General features: G+C 34.5%; 1 protein-coding gene across 1 annotated transcript in view; it reads left to right on the top strand.

Moving 5' to 3' along the window:
* si:dkey-233k19.3 overlaps window positions 1–18,192 on the top strand; it is a 188,511-nt gene that overhangs the window by 114,785 nt on the left and 55,534 nt on the right. The window contains exons 54-59 of the mRNA XM_087286860.1: window positions 1,015–1,157; window positions 1,263–1,424; window positions 8,348–8,581; window positions 11,996–12,142; window positions 12,233–12,346; window positions 14,817–14,960. Coding sequence (XP_087142986.1) covers window positions 1,015–1,157; window positions 1,263–1,424; window positions 8,348–8,581; window positions 11,996–12,142; window positions 12,233–12,346; window positions 14,817–14,960 — 944 coding nt within the window. The remainder of the gene's footprint in view (window positions 1–1,014; window positions 1,158–1,262; window positions 1,425–8,347; window positions 8,582–11,995; window positions 12,143–12,232; window positions 12,347–14,816; window positions 14,961–18,192) is intronic.

Here is an 18,192-nt window from a genome sequence, read left to right as displayed (position 1 = left end):
ACAAAAACCAGCAGACTGAGGAATAGCTTTTTCCCCAGAGCTGTCTCCCTCTTGAACTGTGCCCCTTACTGACGCTTTTGCCCCCCAATACACCCCCCACCCTCCCCTAACTTAAACTCTTCACAATCACTGCACTATTTAACATTTGCACATTTTAAAATTTGCACATATTCATTGCACCACATTGCTCTGATTTACTTATTTGAACTGTACATACCCACTGCACATAGACATTTGTAATTATGTACTCACCCACTGCACATATACATTTGTAATCATGTTTATTTATCTGCACACTTCTGATTATTAATAGCAACCTGTACATATATTCATCTATTGTAAATCTCTGTTCATAGCTAATACAGCCTGTATATAATGTTCATAGTACATCCATCTGTAAATATCACCATAGTTTTTCTATAACTGCACTTTATAACTTATACCTGTACCCTGCACTTGCTGCTGTTGCACTGCTGGTTAGACCTAAACTGCATTTCTTTGCATTGTACTTATACATGTGTAATGACAATAAAGTTGAATATAATATAATCTAGTCTAATCTAATATAAGCGATGCTCAAACAATATATTGTGCAGCCCTAAATCTAATATTACATTGTGGAAAGTTATTCTATGCTGCTTTCTGCTACTTTGGAATTTTGATTTTAATTATGCTTATTTACAGCTTACGGGATTTTAAACAACCACTACTGTATCTTGAATACATTTTTTCCTATTAAGCAGTATCAAAATCTCTTTAAGGCTAGTCATTTCACTCAAGGATGATTTGCTCAGCAATGGATAATTTGCTCTTGTACTCGAAGGCGGGCTTTATTTGCCCTATAGACCATTACACTTTTCCCCATTTAAAAACGATACAAGTGAGATATCTTGTCTTGTGTATTCTATGGTCTTTGGTAGTATCTAAATGTTACCTACTCAGTATTAAGTGGTAAATGCTTGCATGCAATTGACGTGCTTCCAGTAAAATAACTGTGTTGTTGTGTGAACCCAGGTGAGATTCCTGATCTCTTGAGTGAAGAGGAGGTGGAAGGTGTCAGGAAAGCAGTGAAGAGTGAAGTGCGGGATCTAGGTCTGCTGGACAACAACGAAAACTGCTGGAGGTTCTTTATGAATCGAGTGCGACATCAGCTCAAGGTCTTTCTGCAGTTTTTTTTTTTTTTTTTTTTTGTATGCACAGCAGTTATTTGTATTGTCTATCTGGTTTAACAGAGTGTGTTTGTGTATTGTATGTGTTTGTAGGTCGTGCTATGCATGTCTCCAGTTGGTAATGCTCTGCGCCTGCGTGTCCGGCGTTTCCCGGCTCTGCTGAGCTGCACCACTCTGGACTGGTTCCAGGAATGGCCCCAGGAGGCTCTTCAGTCTGTCAGCTTAAAGTACCTGCAGGAAATCCCAAGTATTGAGGTAAACCTCACTGTCATTCAGTCAGCGAAATTAGTTTCATTGGGTTTCCACATCATTCACCTCATCATTTTTGGCTACTGCTCTTGCGTAACTACTGGAAGTCCTAAAGGCCATCAAATATAGATGACAAAGCGTTTTCACTCAGAGATGAAAAGAAGCTTGAAATAACTTTGCAACGGGATGCTTTATCAAACATGACTAGTGAATAGTGCCATGAAATAACAAAATAGAAACAGTTAAGATACTTATCGGCCCTGTAGTCCTTTATATAACTCTTAATATAATAGAAGTTAGCAGCTTTAGAGTATAAAATAGGAATCAGTGTCACTCTCAGGAAGAATTAAAAATACTACTTTGGTATGTCTATCAAGCATGTCTATCAAGACGTGACCAAATGTATGTCCCTGATTTTATTAGCAACTGACCTGAACAATCCCAAGTTTCCCCAACATTTTCTTGCCCCAACTCCTCACATTTGAACACTTGGCCAGGACCACCTGGCATCACTTTTTGATGCAATGGGTACCACTCTTTTCAGCTCAGAATACTTCATCATGACTAATCCAGAGAGACTAATGCATCTCTGTATGCTAAACATAACCATTTGACAATGTGAAGCATGTAGCAAACATGAGACAGTCACAGCTTGTTAAAACTTTTTTTTTAATTTTTCGTTCAGGCAGTTTATTTGAATGAGCAACTATTAAGTATTTTATTTGATTTAGTTTTTGTTAACATGCACAGTTTGATCACATTCATGAGAACATCAACCAAAGAAATCACTGTATTTCACACTATAATGGTACATGTTGCAATGGTACATTGGAATGCATAGTATGTACAGTGCAATTCAGAATTATTAAACCCCCTGAACTATTAGCCCCCCCTGTTTTTTTCCACCAATTTCTGTTTAACAGAGAGAAAATGTTTTTAACACATTTCTAAACATAATAGTTTTAATAACTCATCTCTAATAACTGATTTATGTTACCTTTGCCATGATAACAGTAAGTAATGTTTACTAAATATTTATCAAGACAATTATATACAGCTTAAAGTGACTTTTAAAGGCTTAACTAGTTTAAATTAACTAGGCAGGTTAGGGAAATTAGGCAAGTTATTGTATATTCATAGTTTGTTCTGTAGACTATCGAAAAAAAAAAATATATATATATATAGTTTAAAAGGGCTAATAATTTTAACCTTAAAATGTTGTTTAAAATTTTTATAACTGCATATTCTAGCTGAAATAAATCAAATAAGACTTATATATATATATATATATATATATATAAATGGATAACTAAATGCATATGACTAAATGGATGACTAAATGCATATAAATGTCATAGCTTTAACATTCTGTAATTCTTTAACATTCTGTTCTGAAATTGAATCGAACTGATTTAATTCACTTCAATTTCAACTCATCTGTATTTTTAAAGTGCTTTTTACAACGTAGAGTATGTCAGAGAAGCTCTTTTCGGTTACAAAATTCAGTTTAGTTCATTCTAATGTTTAGAAGTTCAGTTTATTCATTCATTCATTCATATATATATATATATATATATATATATATATATATATATATATATATATATATATATATAAATTTTTTTTTTTTTTTTTTTTTTTTTTTAGTTTAGTGCCTTTATTAATCTGGAATCTATATTGGTATCTAAAAAACATATATTAGTACCTTTATTTCTGAGAGTGCAGACATGTTACTATGAAAACAACTCCTGCATGAGTTTTGAAGAATAGAGCTATCCTGGGTTGTGTCAAATTATCAATAATCAAGTCCAGCTAACATAGTAATCAACTTATGAAGATCTGGTTGATCAGGTTAAACATGTCTATTGGTATTAAACAAACATAATCAAAGTATGTGCACTAACATGGTCAAATTATTTGTAGACTTGACATTTTAATCACAAACAGAAAAAAAAACATCTAAACTAGAATTAAATAAGGTTTCATTGTGAAATTATATTGTTATTATTATTATTATTATTAGTAGTAGTAGTAGTAGTAGTAGTAGTAGTAGTAGTAGTATTCATTCATTTTTTTGGCTTAGTCTCTTTATTAATCTGGGGTCGCCACAGCGGAATGTACCACCAACTTATCCAGCTTATGTTTTATGCAGCAGATTCCAGCTGCAACCCAACTCTGGAAAACACACATACACTCTTACATTCACACGCATACACTATGGCTTATAAAGCTTAGGACTTAAAAACTTAGGATTTCAATTCGACAGTGATCTGAAATTTAACAAACAAGTAAATACAGTTGTTAAATCCAGTTTTTTCCATTTACGACTTGTGGCAAAAGTAAAGTTGTTTCTCTCTTTTAATGACCTTGAGAAGGTGATCCATGCTTTTATTTTGGGAAGACTTGACTATTGCAATTCTCTGTATGTGGGTATTAGTCAAAATGCCCTAAACAGATTGCAATTAGTACAAAATGCAGCTGCAAGACTTCTGACAGGGACTCGCAAGTTCGAGCACATATCCCCAGTTCTTTCCTCTCTGGGCTGGCTGCCTGTTAGGTCAAGAATAGATTTTAAACTATTAATCTTTGTTTTTAAATCCTTAAACAATCTGGCACCATCATACTTATCAGACCTGCTACACGTATACAATCTTGGTAGGTCACTGAGGTCTTCTGATGAATTTGTTCTATCTGTACCAAGGTCCCGGTGTAAGTGAAGTGGGGATCGGGCTTTTTCTGTTGTCGCCCCAAAACTCTGGAACGGGCTTCCGCCCCACATCAGACATGCTCCAACTCTACCTGTTTTTAAAAAGCGTTTGAAACACCATCTTTGTTCTTTAGTATTTGAGCCTTTTTAATGTTGAGGGGTTTGCCTTATGTTTTAATTGTTATTTATGCAATTTATTGGGCAACGTTGTGTTGTAAAAAATGTGCTATATAAATAAACTAAACTATTCAATTCACCTATAGTGCATGTCTACTGTGGGGAAAACTGGAGCCAATTGCCCCAGTGGCGCTCGAACCAGCAACCTTCTTGCTGTAAGGCGACTGTGCTACCCACTGCACCACCATGATGCCTTATTATTCATTCATTTTATTCATTTTCTTATCGGCTTAGTCCTTTTATTAATCCGGGGTCGCCACAGCGAAATGAACCGCCAACTTATCCAGCAAGTTTTTACGCAGTGGACGCCCTTCCAGCCGCAACCCATCTCTGGGAAACATCCACACACACAAATTCACACACACACTACGGGCAATTTAGCCTACCCAATTCACATGTACCGCATGTCTTTGGACAGTGGGGGAAACCGGAGCACCCGGAGGAAACCCACGCGAAGGCAGGGAGAACAAGCAAACTCCACAAAGAAACGCCACTGAGCGGAGGTTCGAACCAGCGACCCAGTGACCTTTTTGCTGTGAGGGGACAGCACTACCTACTGCGCCACTGCCTCGCCCCTGCCTTATTATTATTATTATTATTATTATTAATATTAATATTATTATTATAAGAAGGTTGTGTTAATGGAACCAGGAATCTTAAATTTTACTGTTTCTTGCTCCCAAAAAACAAAATACAACATTCCACTCCACTTCATGTAAACTGTAAACCCCACCTATATTAATTTGATCGGCCATTGCAATAGTTTCAACATCAATAAGTGCCTAAATTGACATTTTACGACCAGCTTAACAATCTAACTTTAAACCTTTCTGTCAATAACATCAAGCACAGTGCTATAAAGTTGACCTGTATAAGCATATGAAATCTTGCTGGGGATAAATCGGCTATTTCTTAGTTTTTGGGCTTGGCTTGTCTCCTTTGGTTTCTGTGTGGCTTATGGCCCCATTTCAAAACCCTAATGACAAGTAGGCTTTGGAACAAATGTTGCAGCAGGGTCTTTGTGTGTTGTGTAATGAACAACAATAAGTGTAATTGTCCTGTTTCTGTTGGTTTCTTATGCCATTTAATGCCACATTGACTTACAGTTTACAGTTTTAATTATTTTTATAGGCTTGGCAAAAACAGGTTTAATTTTTCATTTGACACAGAAAAACTAAAAGGCTAAAAGACTGTGTAATTGTTCTGATGAGTGTTTTCTCCTCACATTTACACGTGCAGCAGATTCCTCATCATTAGCTCTACTCTGAAGTGAAGACAAATGGCTGATCACATGCACAGTGAGCTCAATGGCAGACGCAGTTTCTCTCTCTCTCTCTCTCTCTCTCTCTCTCTCTCTTTCTCTCTCTCTCTCTCTCTCTCGACATTGTTGTTATCCCTGCACCAGTGGAACGATCACTAAGCAGGATCATTTATGCTAATAAAGGAGCAGTGATTAATACACACAGACTGACCCTCAGAGAAGCCACAGCTGTTTCATACAGACTGTGTGCGTGTGTTAAGAGTTTATATGGGTGTGTGTGTTGACTTGTGACCAGCTGTGGGTTTTTTTCTCTCAGTTTTGTACTTGAGAGTGGAATTTTTGGGCTGTTAGTCAATTAAAATATGTAATCACAATTTATCTCATAACGATTTGAGACAGGGATGTGCACAGATATTTTGAAAGACCATGAAAATAACTTTTTCTTTTTTTTTTTTTGAAGTAAATTTTAGATGACATTTAGAGGTTTTTCAATCTGAACTCTTTATACAATACAGCCTCACTCAATTATTATATAAAAAAAAAACATTTAGCTTTAAGGGGGTAACAATTTTGACCTTAAAATGTTTTTTAAAAATGTAAAAACTACTTTTATTCTAGCTAAAATAAAACAAATAAGACTCTCTCCAGAATAAAAATATATTATCAGAGATACTGTGAAATATCCTTGCTCTGTTAATCATCATTTGGAAAATATTTTAAAAAGAAACAAATTCATTGGGGGGGCTAATAATTCTGATTCAAGTGTGTGTGTGTGTGTGTGTGTGTGTGTGTGTGTGTGTGTGTGTGTGTGTGTGTGTGTGTGTGTGTGTGTGTGTGTGTGTGTGTGTGTGTGTGTATATTTTAGATTTTATAATTTTTTTTATTACTAAATAATTTTTATTACATTTTAATTAAAATTTTAAAATTTCTTTTCATTTTATTGCATTTTTATGTTATATTTTAGTTTTAATTTTGGAAAAACAAAAGGGATTTTTCTCTTAATGATGAAGAGGATGGCTGCTCATGCTTTTTTATATCTGTATGTGCATATTATTATTGCGTTTCACAAACATCAACGTAACTATCATAGTATGATGCATCATTTAGGAAAATAACGATGTAGTGACAAGTGTTTCTCCAAAACTGTAGTTTCTCTGTCTCAGATCGCACGTTTGTACCACGTTAGTTATAACTAAAAACACCCATATTGATGATCTCAACGGGGCGGAGATACAACTCTTATAGAGGAAAAAAACTAAACATACTTTTTAGTGAAAATTATATTGTTTTGCATGTACACGCATTTAAAAAAAATCCAATTTTAGTTTGGGTAAAAACATGCACTCTTTTTCTATATTAATTAAAATATATGTAAACAGCACATATAGGGCCTATATGTTTCTTTACAAATACTGAGAACATTCCACATTCTATTCTAAAACATAAAACCTCTTAGCTAACACATATTTTAATCTCATATGAATTGTTAATGGTTGTAATTTACAGTAGTCTATTTATTAAGAAATAAAGAAAGATCCTACTTAATAATAAAAAACACAGCCAGGAAATACAGTATGCTTCTAACTACAGCTCTAAAGGTGTTGCAAAGCAATGCAGTTTTCAAATGTTCATTGGAACGACGGATTTGGGAAACGCCAAAACTACAAACTATGTTTGTAACAACCCAACTTGCGACCTTAGTCGATTAACGATGGGTTTTAGAAACCAAAACACCCCAGAAGGTGTTTTGCTTACGGATGCTGAGATGCTGAGCTTTGCAGGTGTTTTGCACACCTACTGTACATTTCACCATACAAAAAATGCAAATTACTTTCAATCCCAAAAGTTTTGATAAATTTTTAGAAATTGCATCATAAATTTACATACTAATTTGACGTCACTCACTATTAAAATACCAATTTTGGCAACCTTATTTAAACTTGAAAACTCCCAATTGAAAAATTATTTTTTATGCAAGTTTTTTTATATATATATATATATATATATATATATATATATATATATATATATATATATATATATATATATATATATATATATATATATATATATAGTTTATACATTTTCTTTAGATTAGATTCATGACAAAATCCCTGCTTTATCCAACATTTTTTTTTTACTTAATGTGTTTATAAGCATAAAACTCAGAAGGGTAAAAAAAAAAAGAGATTAATTTCTGACACAAATAACCAAGACCTTTGAGTTTAGGAGATCAATGTATTATTTACATGCATTTAACTCAATATGCTGTTTATCAAACCCCATTATCTCAGATCTTCATTTATAACTGTCTCTTTTTTTCTGTCTTTTTTGCCAGCCAGTTACATGTTTTATTGCTTTCCAGTGAATTATGATCTGTGTTCTTGCATCTTTTAAAACGCATTTGCCTTTGCGCGAATTGATCTTTAACAGTCTGATGAATGAGTCAGTCATCAGACAGCAGCGAACATCATAAATAACCAATAAACAAAACACACCGTGCTGAAAGTTAGAAGCCGTGCTATGTAAACGCTCGCCCTACTTTACGCAGGGTGTCACCAGCATTGGCCCATTATTTTTCCAGCTTAATCTTTCCCTCCCTGGCGCCCTGCACCTAAATTTCAGATTGAATAAGTCCAGAAGCCGGCAAAACACATACAAACTTGGAGATGAATTCAGGATTTATGAAGATGATATTTCAGGGCCTGTGACAGCCGAGGATGTTAAAGAGCATTTAATCCATACGGGTCCCTCTCTAACCCTCTCTTACTCTTGCCTTTACAGCCGACCATTTGGGAATCCATCAGTCTTTTCATGGCCCACGCGCACACCAGCGTCAAGCGGGTTAGCGAGCGTTACTGCTGCAACGAGAAGAGGCACAACTACAGCACATCTAAGAGCTTCCTGGAGCAGCTGAGGCTTTACAAGAGTCTACTGGAAAACAGGGAGAAGGAACTGCATCAGAGACTTGACAGGCTTCAGTCTGGCCTTCAGAAAATCAAGAGTACTGCTTCTCAGGTGTGTAGAGTTCAAATTGGGGTACTGATACTAGTTAAAAGGATAGTTTGACCAAAAATGAAAATTCCATCATCATTTACTCACCCTTGTTTCAAATATTTTGAGTTTACTTTCTGTTAAACTAAACAAAATAAGGTGTTTTCAAAAAATGCTGAAAACCTGTAATCATTAACTTCTATTTTATTTGTTTTTCGACTATGGAAGTAAATGGTTTTCAGCTTTCTTTTAAATCTTTTCTTTTGTGTTCAGCAGAATAATGAAACTCATAACCGTTTGAAACTACCTGAGGGTCAGGAACTGAGTACATTTTCATTTTTGGATGAACTATTTTTTTGCAATGTTATTATTTATTCACTAAGAGTCGAGGGACTCATAAACATTCAGCCCTAATTTTTGATAATTGCTTACCTTTGTGATATGTTTTTTTATGTTGTTTTATTAAAAAAATAAAAAAATGTTTTATGTTCTCTTTCATTGATAGCTGCAATGATTTACCTGCAGGCGTTTCAAAATCCACCGAATAAAATACATTAAAAAATACTGCAGTATGTTTCAAATTCAGCTGCTAATTCAGACAGAGATCATCGCTCTATACTCTATATTGGCTTCATGTTAGTTTTTGTGTTGATGCTTACATATTAGGCCTTGCATGGTTTGGCTCTTCCAATATATTTCAGAACGTTCAACTGTGTACTCTCCTAGGTGGGATCTTAGTTCTTCTGATTTACGTCTTTTAACATTTCCCTCCACTCGTCTGCGCTCTATGGGGGACCAGACTTTTTCTTCTGTTTCTCCAAATCTCTAGAACTCAATTTCCCATAATATTAGGCACACAGAATCTTTTGAAGCAATTATTGTATGCTTGAAGACTCCCTTTGTTAGACTTGCATATTTGGGAGGTGTATGTGTATTTTGGATACATATGTGGTGGGAGGCGAGCGTTGGCTCGAGGCCACAGGCCAAATGCCTTAGTGTTCCACCAGTGATGATATACAGCCATATCGCACTGCTACGAGTAGGAAATTGCTTTTATAAAACTGTTTCACATTATCGTGTATATAAAATTCATAATCGTCAGTATAAAAAAGAAAATCCTTTTGTATGAGGAACTATTTTCTTCCACCATTCATTCACATCTGCAGCTGAAGTCAAAACAATAGAAAACTTTGAAATTTCGCCAACGTTACTTTAGAGCTAGTATTTGTACGATTCTCTAGCATAATGTCTAAAATGATGACAAAACTCACATTTTAGGATTATAAGGCTGAACGTGAACATGAAATGCCATCAATCTAAAGAGATTTCCAAGTATTTCTCTGTTGCAAACCGGATTTTGCAGTAATTAACCCCGAAAAGACTAAGGCAAGTCAAACACTACCAGATTACTCTGGTATTTATGCACCACTTAAACATACAACAGAGAGAGATCATCTCGATCATCAACGTGGAGTTTTCCCCATCTAAGGACTTATTATGCGGTCTTTTTCACCATCCCATCATGTGGCGGAACATCAACTGTCTTTGCTCTGCTCAGTATTTTAGCTAATCCTCAGAAATTATGAATATTTAAAATAGGCACTCACCTTATAAATAAACTGCATAGTTGCAGTCTAAACATCTACATTCTCACCAATAAAAGTAAATTATGTTGTTCTGTATAACCTGCAATATTTGTCAAACTGTAGTGAGTTCATTGATCTGCTGTCACTCTTTCGTCACTCATTGCTGGACTATCAGCCAATTAGATTCGAGAACCAGACAGAATTGTTGTGTGTGTGTGTGTGTGTATGTATATGATTATACACACACACACACACACACACACACGCACACACACACACACACACACACACACACACATATATATATATATATATATATATATATATATATATATATATATATATATATATATATATATAAATATATATATATATATATATATATATATGTGGGTGTGGGTGTGTGTGTGTGTGTGTGTGTGTGTGTGCGTGCGTGCGTGTGTGTGTGTATTTTATGTATATGAATATTATATGTATATTATATCTTTCCCAGTTTTACACAACATGTTTTATTGTGATGATCAGTAAAAAAGCAGAAAAGTGTGGCATTTGAATTTGGCCTGTGTAGACTCCTCAAAGCTGCAGTGGTGGGACAGTGGAGGAATGTAGTTACTGCTAGTTAATATGCCCATCATCGCTCACCGAAGGCTGAGGGACTCGTAAACCTTCAGTCTGGTAGTCTGAAGATTGCCTGCCTTTGTGATATAGGGTTTAGTATTCAAATGTTGCAGAGGTTTTATCTAATAACTGGATCTAGATTAAAAATAATAATAAAAAAGAAACGCTGTTTTATCACTTGCTGAAAGTTGTAAAAAGCTGTCGGCAAGGTCTCAGAGAGCTTTTATTGTAAGATTAAATTTAATCATATGTTTGATGAAAGTACTCTAGAAGAAATTGGTGAAATTATTTATTCAAGAGTCACATTGAGATATTTAATTTAAATTTAGTATACAGTACAGTAATTGTTTGTAATATTCAATAGTCAGAATTTAAAGTGGATCAAAACCTTTCAACAAAATTGTCCTAAAACTGTTCAACAACACTCATTTTTATTTTACAAATGTGAAAAACTTTTTAATGTTGACTACTGAAAGTAGTGAGTTTTAACTTATTAAATAAAAAAAATACCTCACTAGAACTCAATAATTAGGAGTCATACATACAAAACATCTTACTGGCCTTAGCATGCTATACTAAACATGTAAGCAAAATGCTAAAACATCTTAGAAGAGTGCTAGCAACTTCATAGCAATGTGTTACACAACAACATTCTAAAACATGCTAGCAACATAAACTAGCATTGTGGTAAATCAATGTACTAAAATATGCTTGTAACATGCTAGCGTTGTGGTAAAAATTTAGCCAATGCCTTATCATATTAAAATATGACAGCAATATCTTAACATATATTAACAAAAAGTTAACATTGTTGTGCTGCAAACATGTTAGCTGTATATTAAAACAAACAATAAACATTTTAACTGCATTAAACATGCTAGTGTTGTGGCAATTGTTGGTATTGTATTAAACATGCTAGTACATAATATGTTAAAACCTGATAGCGATGTGTTAAAATGTTTATGTTATTGTGCTAGCAAATGCTAACATTCATTCAAAATTGTTTGAGTGTTTGTGACTGTGGACATTTTACAGAACATTCCTATATCTTTCAATTAATTAGATGTGTTCTTGTAGAATGTAAGTTATTATCTATAAAGAAAACTTTTGAATGACTGAACAGAATGTATATAGTATAGTTTAGTGGAATCAGGTAAAGAAGGCATATAGGTAATTATGAATAAATAAGAGAATTTCATATATTATAATCTAAACATGATATTTTTGTGATGAGGTGGAGGATCTGACAGTAAAGCTGAACTCTCAGGAAGTGGAGCTGACAATGAAGAACCAGGCAGCTGAGGCTCTTATGGCCAGAATTGGCCTGCAGACAGAGAGAGTGAGCCAGAAGAGAGAAGACGCAGACCTGGAGGAGCAGAAGGTGGAGGAACCAAAGAGCTGTCTCTGTACTCATTGTCAAGGTGGTAATGTAGCATTTCCCCCTTGCTTATGAATGTGTTTTCATTTTTAGGTGGCTGCTATGCAAGCAGAGGTGTCCCGAAGACTAAAAGAATGTGAAAAGGATTTGGCTAAAGCTGAACCTGCTTTAGATGCAGCTACAGCTGCTCTCCAAACACTCAACAAGGTGATATGAAAAATACCAGTGAATGAATGAATGAATGAATGAATGAATGAATGAATGAATGAATCAATCAATCAATCAATCAATCAATCAATCAATCAATCAATCAATCTGTGCAATTTGTGTAAATATAGAGTTGAAGTCAGAATTATTAGCCCTGCTTTTATTTATTTATTTATTTTTTATATTTACCAAATAATAATATTTAACAGAGCAAGGAAATGTTCACTGTATGTCTGATAATATTTTTTTTTCTGGAGAAAGTCTTACCGTACGTTCACACGGAAAGCGGCAAGAGCGTCAAAGTAGCCGGAAGTCATTCATTTTCAATGAGAGCCGGCGGCGATAAGAGGCGAGGAGCAGCGCAGCGCGTCTTTGCCGGCGTGAGCGTCGAGGAGAGTTGAAATAAAGTCAACTTTATGGTAATGAGCTATGACGCGTTTCGGCGGCAAGCAATCAGAATGAAGACGTCCATCGCTTGATAGCAGTTCAGAGAACACAGACCTGTGAACTTTGGTTCCGACCACAGTTGTTCCCAAGGGTTCCGCCGGATTTCCAGTTATTTACAATTTTTTCCTACAGGAACATACATTAAATAAGTTACTGGCGAGTTACTGATGTTCATTAATGTTATATAAATTTATCTTAAAAAAGCGTGAATCTCGCGATGTGACAGTACAAAACAGTACTGCTGCTTCAGGATATTTCAGCCATATGGACACATATTGGATAAATAGAGCAAAGCCGCACCACACGCAACTTGATCTTCCATTGTTGTATGAATTTAATAAGAAGTGCGCAACATTTTCACGCTAGAAACATGTTTTATGCAGGAATGTAACTGATATGCTGCAACGGCTCCTTTAAATATGAGATCAATGTAGCGAGTTTTGACGCTCTCGCCGCTTTCGGTGTGAACGTACGGTGAATTGTTTCATTTCCGCAAGAATAAAAGAAGTTATTAATTTTTTAAAAGCCATTATAAGGACAAAATTATTAGCCCCTTTAAGCTATATATTTTTTTAAAAGTCTACAGAACAAACCATTGTTTTACAATAGCTTCCCTAATTACCCTAACCTGCCTAGTTAACCTAATTAACCTAATTAAGCCTTTAAATGTCACTTTAAGCTTTTAAGCAATTTTTAAATGGTCTAAAAAAGCTTTCCCAAAGCTTTCTCATTTTCAGCATCATTACTCCAGTACACTCCAGTCACATGATCCTTCAAAAATCACTCTGTTAATTATTATTATTATTATTATTATTATTATTATTGTTGTTGTTGTTGTTTTTATTATTATTATTATTATTATTATTATTATTATTATTTATCACTGCTATAGTCAATTATGACCAATGTTGTAACAGTGTAACATTTTTTTTTCTTTTAAGAAAGATACAAAATAAAAAAGTTATTGGGGGTTTTTGCAATGTTACAATATTTGAGATTTTGGATATTGGAAAATTACTGTATATATAATATAGTCTATTTATATAATGTAATTTAATCAATCAAGTGAAGTCTAAATAATTCTTTTTCAAAAAATGCTGTTTTTCTTAATAATCCTATTCATCAAACAAATCAAAATAAAAGTAACAAATAAAAAGACAAACTTAACTTTCTCGATATGTAATTACACAAGCTGTAATATATTATATATAATATTTGGCAGTTTTATTATTTAGATTTTAGCATAAAATTAGCAATACTCGAGTGATTTCTGAACAATCATGTTACATTGAACACTTGAGCAATGATGCTGAAAATTAACCTTTGAATCAAAGCCATAAATGACTAATTTAATGTATATTGTAATAATTTATTAAATTATTTATTATTAATAATTTATCATCAGTCTTTTAAATTAATAATAATAATATTTTACAGTGTTTTAAACTTTTAAAGCCATAGTTTGATCATACACATGCAAATAAACTTATTTCAAATCTTACCAATGCTACATTTTAAATTGTAATATATACATAATGTTTACTGTATATAAAATACTTTTATAATAAATGTTTGATTGTGTGAACAAGTAGGAATACAAAAATAAACAATAAAGCAGTTTAACAGAGACATAATTAAAATTAACCTTTCTTTCAGAACAGTGGTACTATTTATTTAAACAATAAATGCACATTTTTGTGTTTCTTACATGTAATAAGTAAAAAAGAAGTGATTTTAGCAATAATTTGTGATAATGTAATATCATACAGTGCATTTAATAAAATGATAACAAAATTGAGTTTACCATACATTCATGCTAACCATATTTCAGTAATCACACTTAATTATAATTTATTTATTAATTAAAAACTGCTATTTTAAAACCTAATGACTGATGCTTTGTGAATCTCAAATACAGTTTAATTGAAATATTTGTGTCACCTGACTTTGACATTTGAAGGCTAACACTTACTTAATTAGCTGTTACAGAAGCAAAATTTTCTCTCTCCTTGATGTCTTTTAGGTAAATCTGACAGAGTTAAAGACGTTCCCGAATCCCCCGGAGGCTGTGATTAACGTCACAGCGGCTGTGATGGTTCTTTTGGCTCCACGTGGGCAAATTCCTAAAGACCGGGGGTGGAAGGCTGCCAGAGTCTTCATGGGCAAGGTAAAACATGACAACAACACACCCAGAGCTGCCTGATTCATGCCAGTGTAATCCACACACAGTCCTTGACCCACAGACCCCACTAACACTGCACAGCAGCATAAAAACACTACATTATGAAAACACTTCTGCGGAGGAGCATATTAAATACATGTCACATGATATAGAAATGAAAATATCAGGGAAAGGTTGATTTATGAGGTCAGTGTGAAGGGGAGGAGATGGCTTTTGAATGTGTGTTGTGTTGATGTATAGGATGGATAAAGAACAAGGATGCAGATTCAGAAGTTGCAGGTTGAGTCTTAAGTAGGGGCGACCCAGAAATGAAAAAGGCAATAATTATCATTTATTACTACTGTGCCCTTGAGTCCAACAATTTATCCCAGACTTTTCCAGGACAAAATGCTAAACATGCTACAAAAACAAAATTATTCTGCTAGCATGGTTTAAACATATGTAAACATCAGTGTTTACCATTCTAAAGATTGTCCTATGTAATTACTAACAGTGTTAAAAGATGCAGGATTCATGCTAGCAATAGTAAACATATTAGCAACATGCCAGAAACATTAAGAACATGCTAATTTATAGTCTAAAGCTTATAGTTTATAGCTAATTTATAGTCTAAAGTTATATAGTCTATAGTTTTTTTTTTACTTCCTGCTTTGCTACTGTTCGGACGTCTTTGCCCACTGCTCCGCTCTTCGCACTCTTGCTTTTATATCTTATACCCTAATTTTAACTTGAGCCTATCAGCACAGTGCTCAAACAACACGGCTTGAAGATCAGCATCGATTCTACAAACTTTCTGGTATATAGCTTTACTAACAAGAAAGGAATTACCGTCTAAACCAGTGGTTCCCAACCTGGGGTCCGCGCCCCCCTAAGGGGGGCGCCAGAGTTCACAAGGGGGGCGCGGGGAGAGGATAAGTGTTGCGGTAGAAAAAGGCATAAAATGCTCCACTATTTATACAGGGCTGTACAATTAATCCAAAATCCGATTTCGATTTCAAACGATTATAAAAAAGCATTAATCAAGATAAACAATTATATGCATCATATACCGCCCCCTTTCCAGTTGTATGTGTTGCGAAAGACCGCGTGCTTATGTGTGTGTGCAACACGCACACGCAGTCAGAAGCATGCGGCCAGTCAGCATTCGCTCTCATTCGCACCCTGAGACGAGCAGAGGAGCGCAGACATCTAGTCATCTTAACGTGAGCGCTTTAATGGTCAAATAGGTGTCAAAACGCGGTGTTTAGTGATTATTTATATTAACCCTCATTTGTGTAATAAACAAACGAGTTGAGGATCAAAAGACGTGAAAGAGAAACCATTAAAGAGACAGCGCAAAACATTCCTGCTGCCGCCTGTTTTTATTATCATTAATCAAACATAACGAGAAAATGTTTCTCTGCTCTTGACTGAAGGATTTCTGTAGCTAAAGTGTTTTTCTTACAGTGGAGATGCTTAAAGCACAGTTTGTTTTATATTTTTATTCTATTGTATTTATTTCTCTTTCCTTTGCAGGGTGGAAAATAACTGTATATATACACTTGAAGTCAGAATTATTAGCCCTCCTGAATATTAGCAACCCTTTTCCTGGCCAATTTCTGTTTAATGGAAAGAAGTTTTTTTTTTTTTTTTTTTTTTTACTTATTTCTGAACATAATAGTTTTGATATCTCATTTCTAATTACTGATTTCTTTTATCTTTGCTATGATGACAGCACATAATATTTTACTAAATGTTTTTCAAAATATAAGCATTCAAATTTAAGTGCAATTCAAAGGCTTAATTAGAGTAATTAGGCAAGTCATTGTATAGTTTCTTCTGCAGACAATCAAAAATATATATTGCTTAAGGGGGCTAATAATATTGATCTTAAAATAGGTTTCAAAATATTTAAACCTGCTTTTATTCTAGCTAAAATAAAACAAATAAGCCTAGAAGAAAAACAAATATTAGAGGAAATACTGTTAAATTCCTTGTTCTGTTAAACATAATTTGGGAAATATTTATAAAAAAAAAAATTCTCAGGAATATATGTAATTTTAAGTACCAAAAAAAATAAATAAATCAAAACACATGCTTAAAATTCCAACATAATAGTAAAAATAATTAAAATAAATCACTCTAAATAATTTTTTACATTTTGCTCACTTGTGCAATGTGCTTGTCCAACTTCTCGTAAAGGCAAAATCAAAACAAAAATGGCAGACAAACGTCAATCTAATGATTCTTCAGAGGCGAAGAAAAAGATTAGACAGTATGACAAAGCCTATCTAAATGCACATAAACACACACATACAGTAATATATATATATATATATATATATATATATATATATATATATATATATATATATATATACGGTACATATGTGTGTGCGTGCGTGTGTATTTATATGGTGGGGGGGCTCCAATGTTTGTATATGTTCATGGGGGGGGCCCCAGAGAAAAAGGTTGTGAACCACTGGTCTAAACAATCCTCCCGCTACCAGCTATCAGCTGCTTACATTCCGGAGACAGGAAGACACGGCTGTGAAAATGCCTCTGGATCGGATTAATTCAGATTCTCACTGCTGTACAAACTGCCACAAACTTCTACAAAAGATTGCAGTTCTTGAAACGAAGTTGCTTGCGATCCGACCAGAACTTCAGCTTCATTGTGGATTCTCTCAGCACACAGCCGGTGAGTCCCATAAATCTGTTCCTGCTACTGTTTTGAGCACAGAAAAACAGAAAAGAACTGTTGAAAATGAGCATTGGCATAAACAAGGTGCGAGACCAAAGGGTACTCGAGGGGTCAGATCATACGCTGCTGCATTAGCGTCTTCTACCCCAAATACAGCTCGGACTCAAATACAGCTTCAGAACAGATATGAAGTTTTGAGTAATATGGGTAAAGAATCCCCAAATGTAGTCAGACAGAGATCGCATGATTCAGCAACTAATTCTGCATGGAACAGAGGCTCAAGGCCGACTAGACAGCGACATTCTGCTCCGATCGCACCTGAGATAAGAACACTAGTCGTAGGAGATTCAATAATCAAGAATTTCAGGAGCAGATCTACAATGACATACTGCTTTCCTCATGCAACAGTTTCTGATGTAAACAAAGAGCTTGAGGAAATTCTGAAAAAGCACAAGACGGCAAAACGGATTATCATCCATGTGGGGAAGAATGATATTCGGAAAGAACAGTCAGAACTGCTCAAGAAAGATTTCT

Source organism: Danio rerio, chromosome 16 (genome assembly GCF_052040795.2).
Source record: "Danio rerio strain M-AB ecotype USA chromosome 16, GRCz13ab, whole genome shotgun sequence".
In the NCBI taxonomy this organism is placed as follows: domain Eukaryota; kingdom Metazoa; phylum Chordata; class Actinopteri; order Cypriniformes; family Danionidae; genus Danio; species Danio rerio.
The sequence above is the reverse complement of the archived record's forward strand: the minus strand, read 5'-3'. Positions and strand labels throughout refer to the sequence as shown.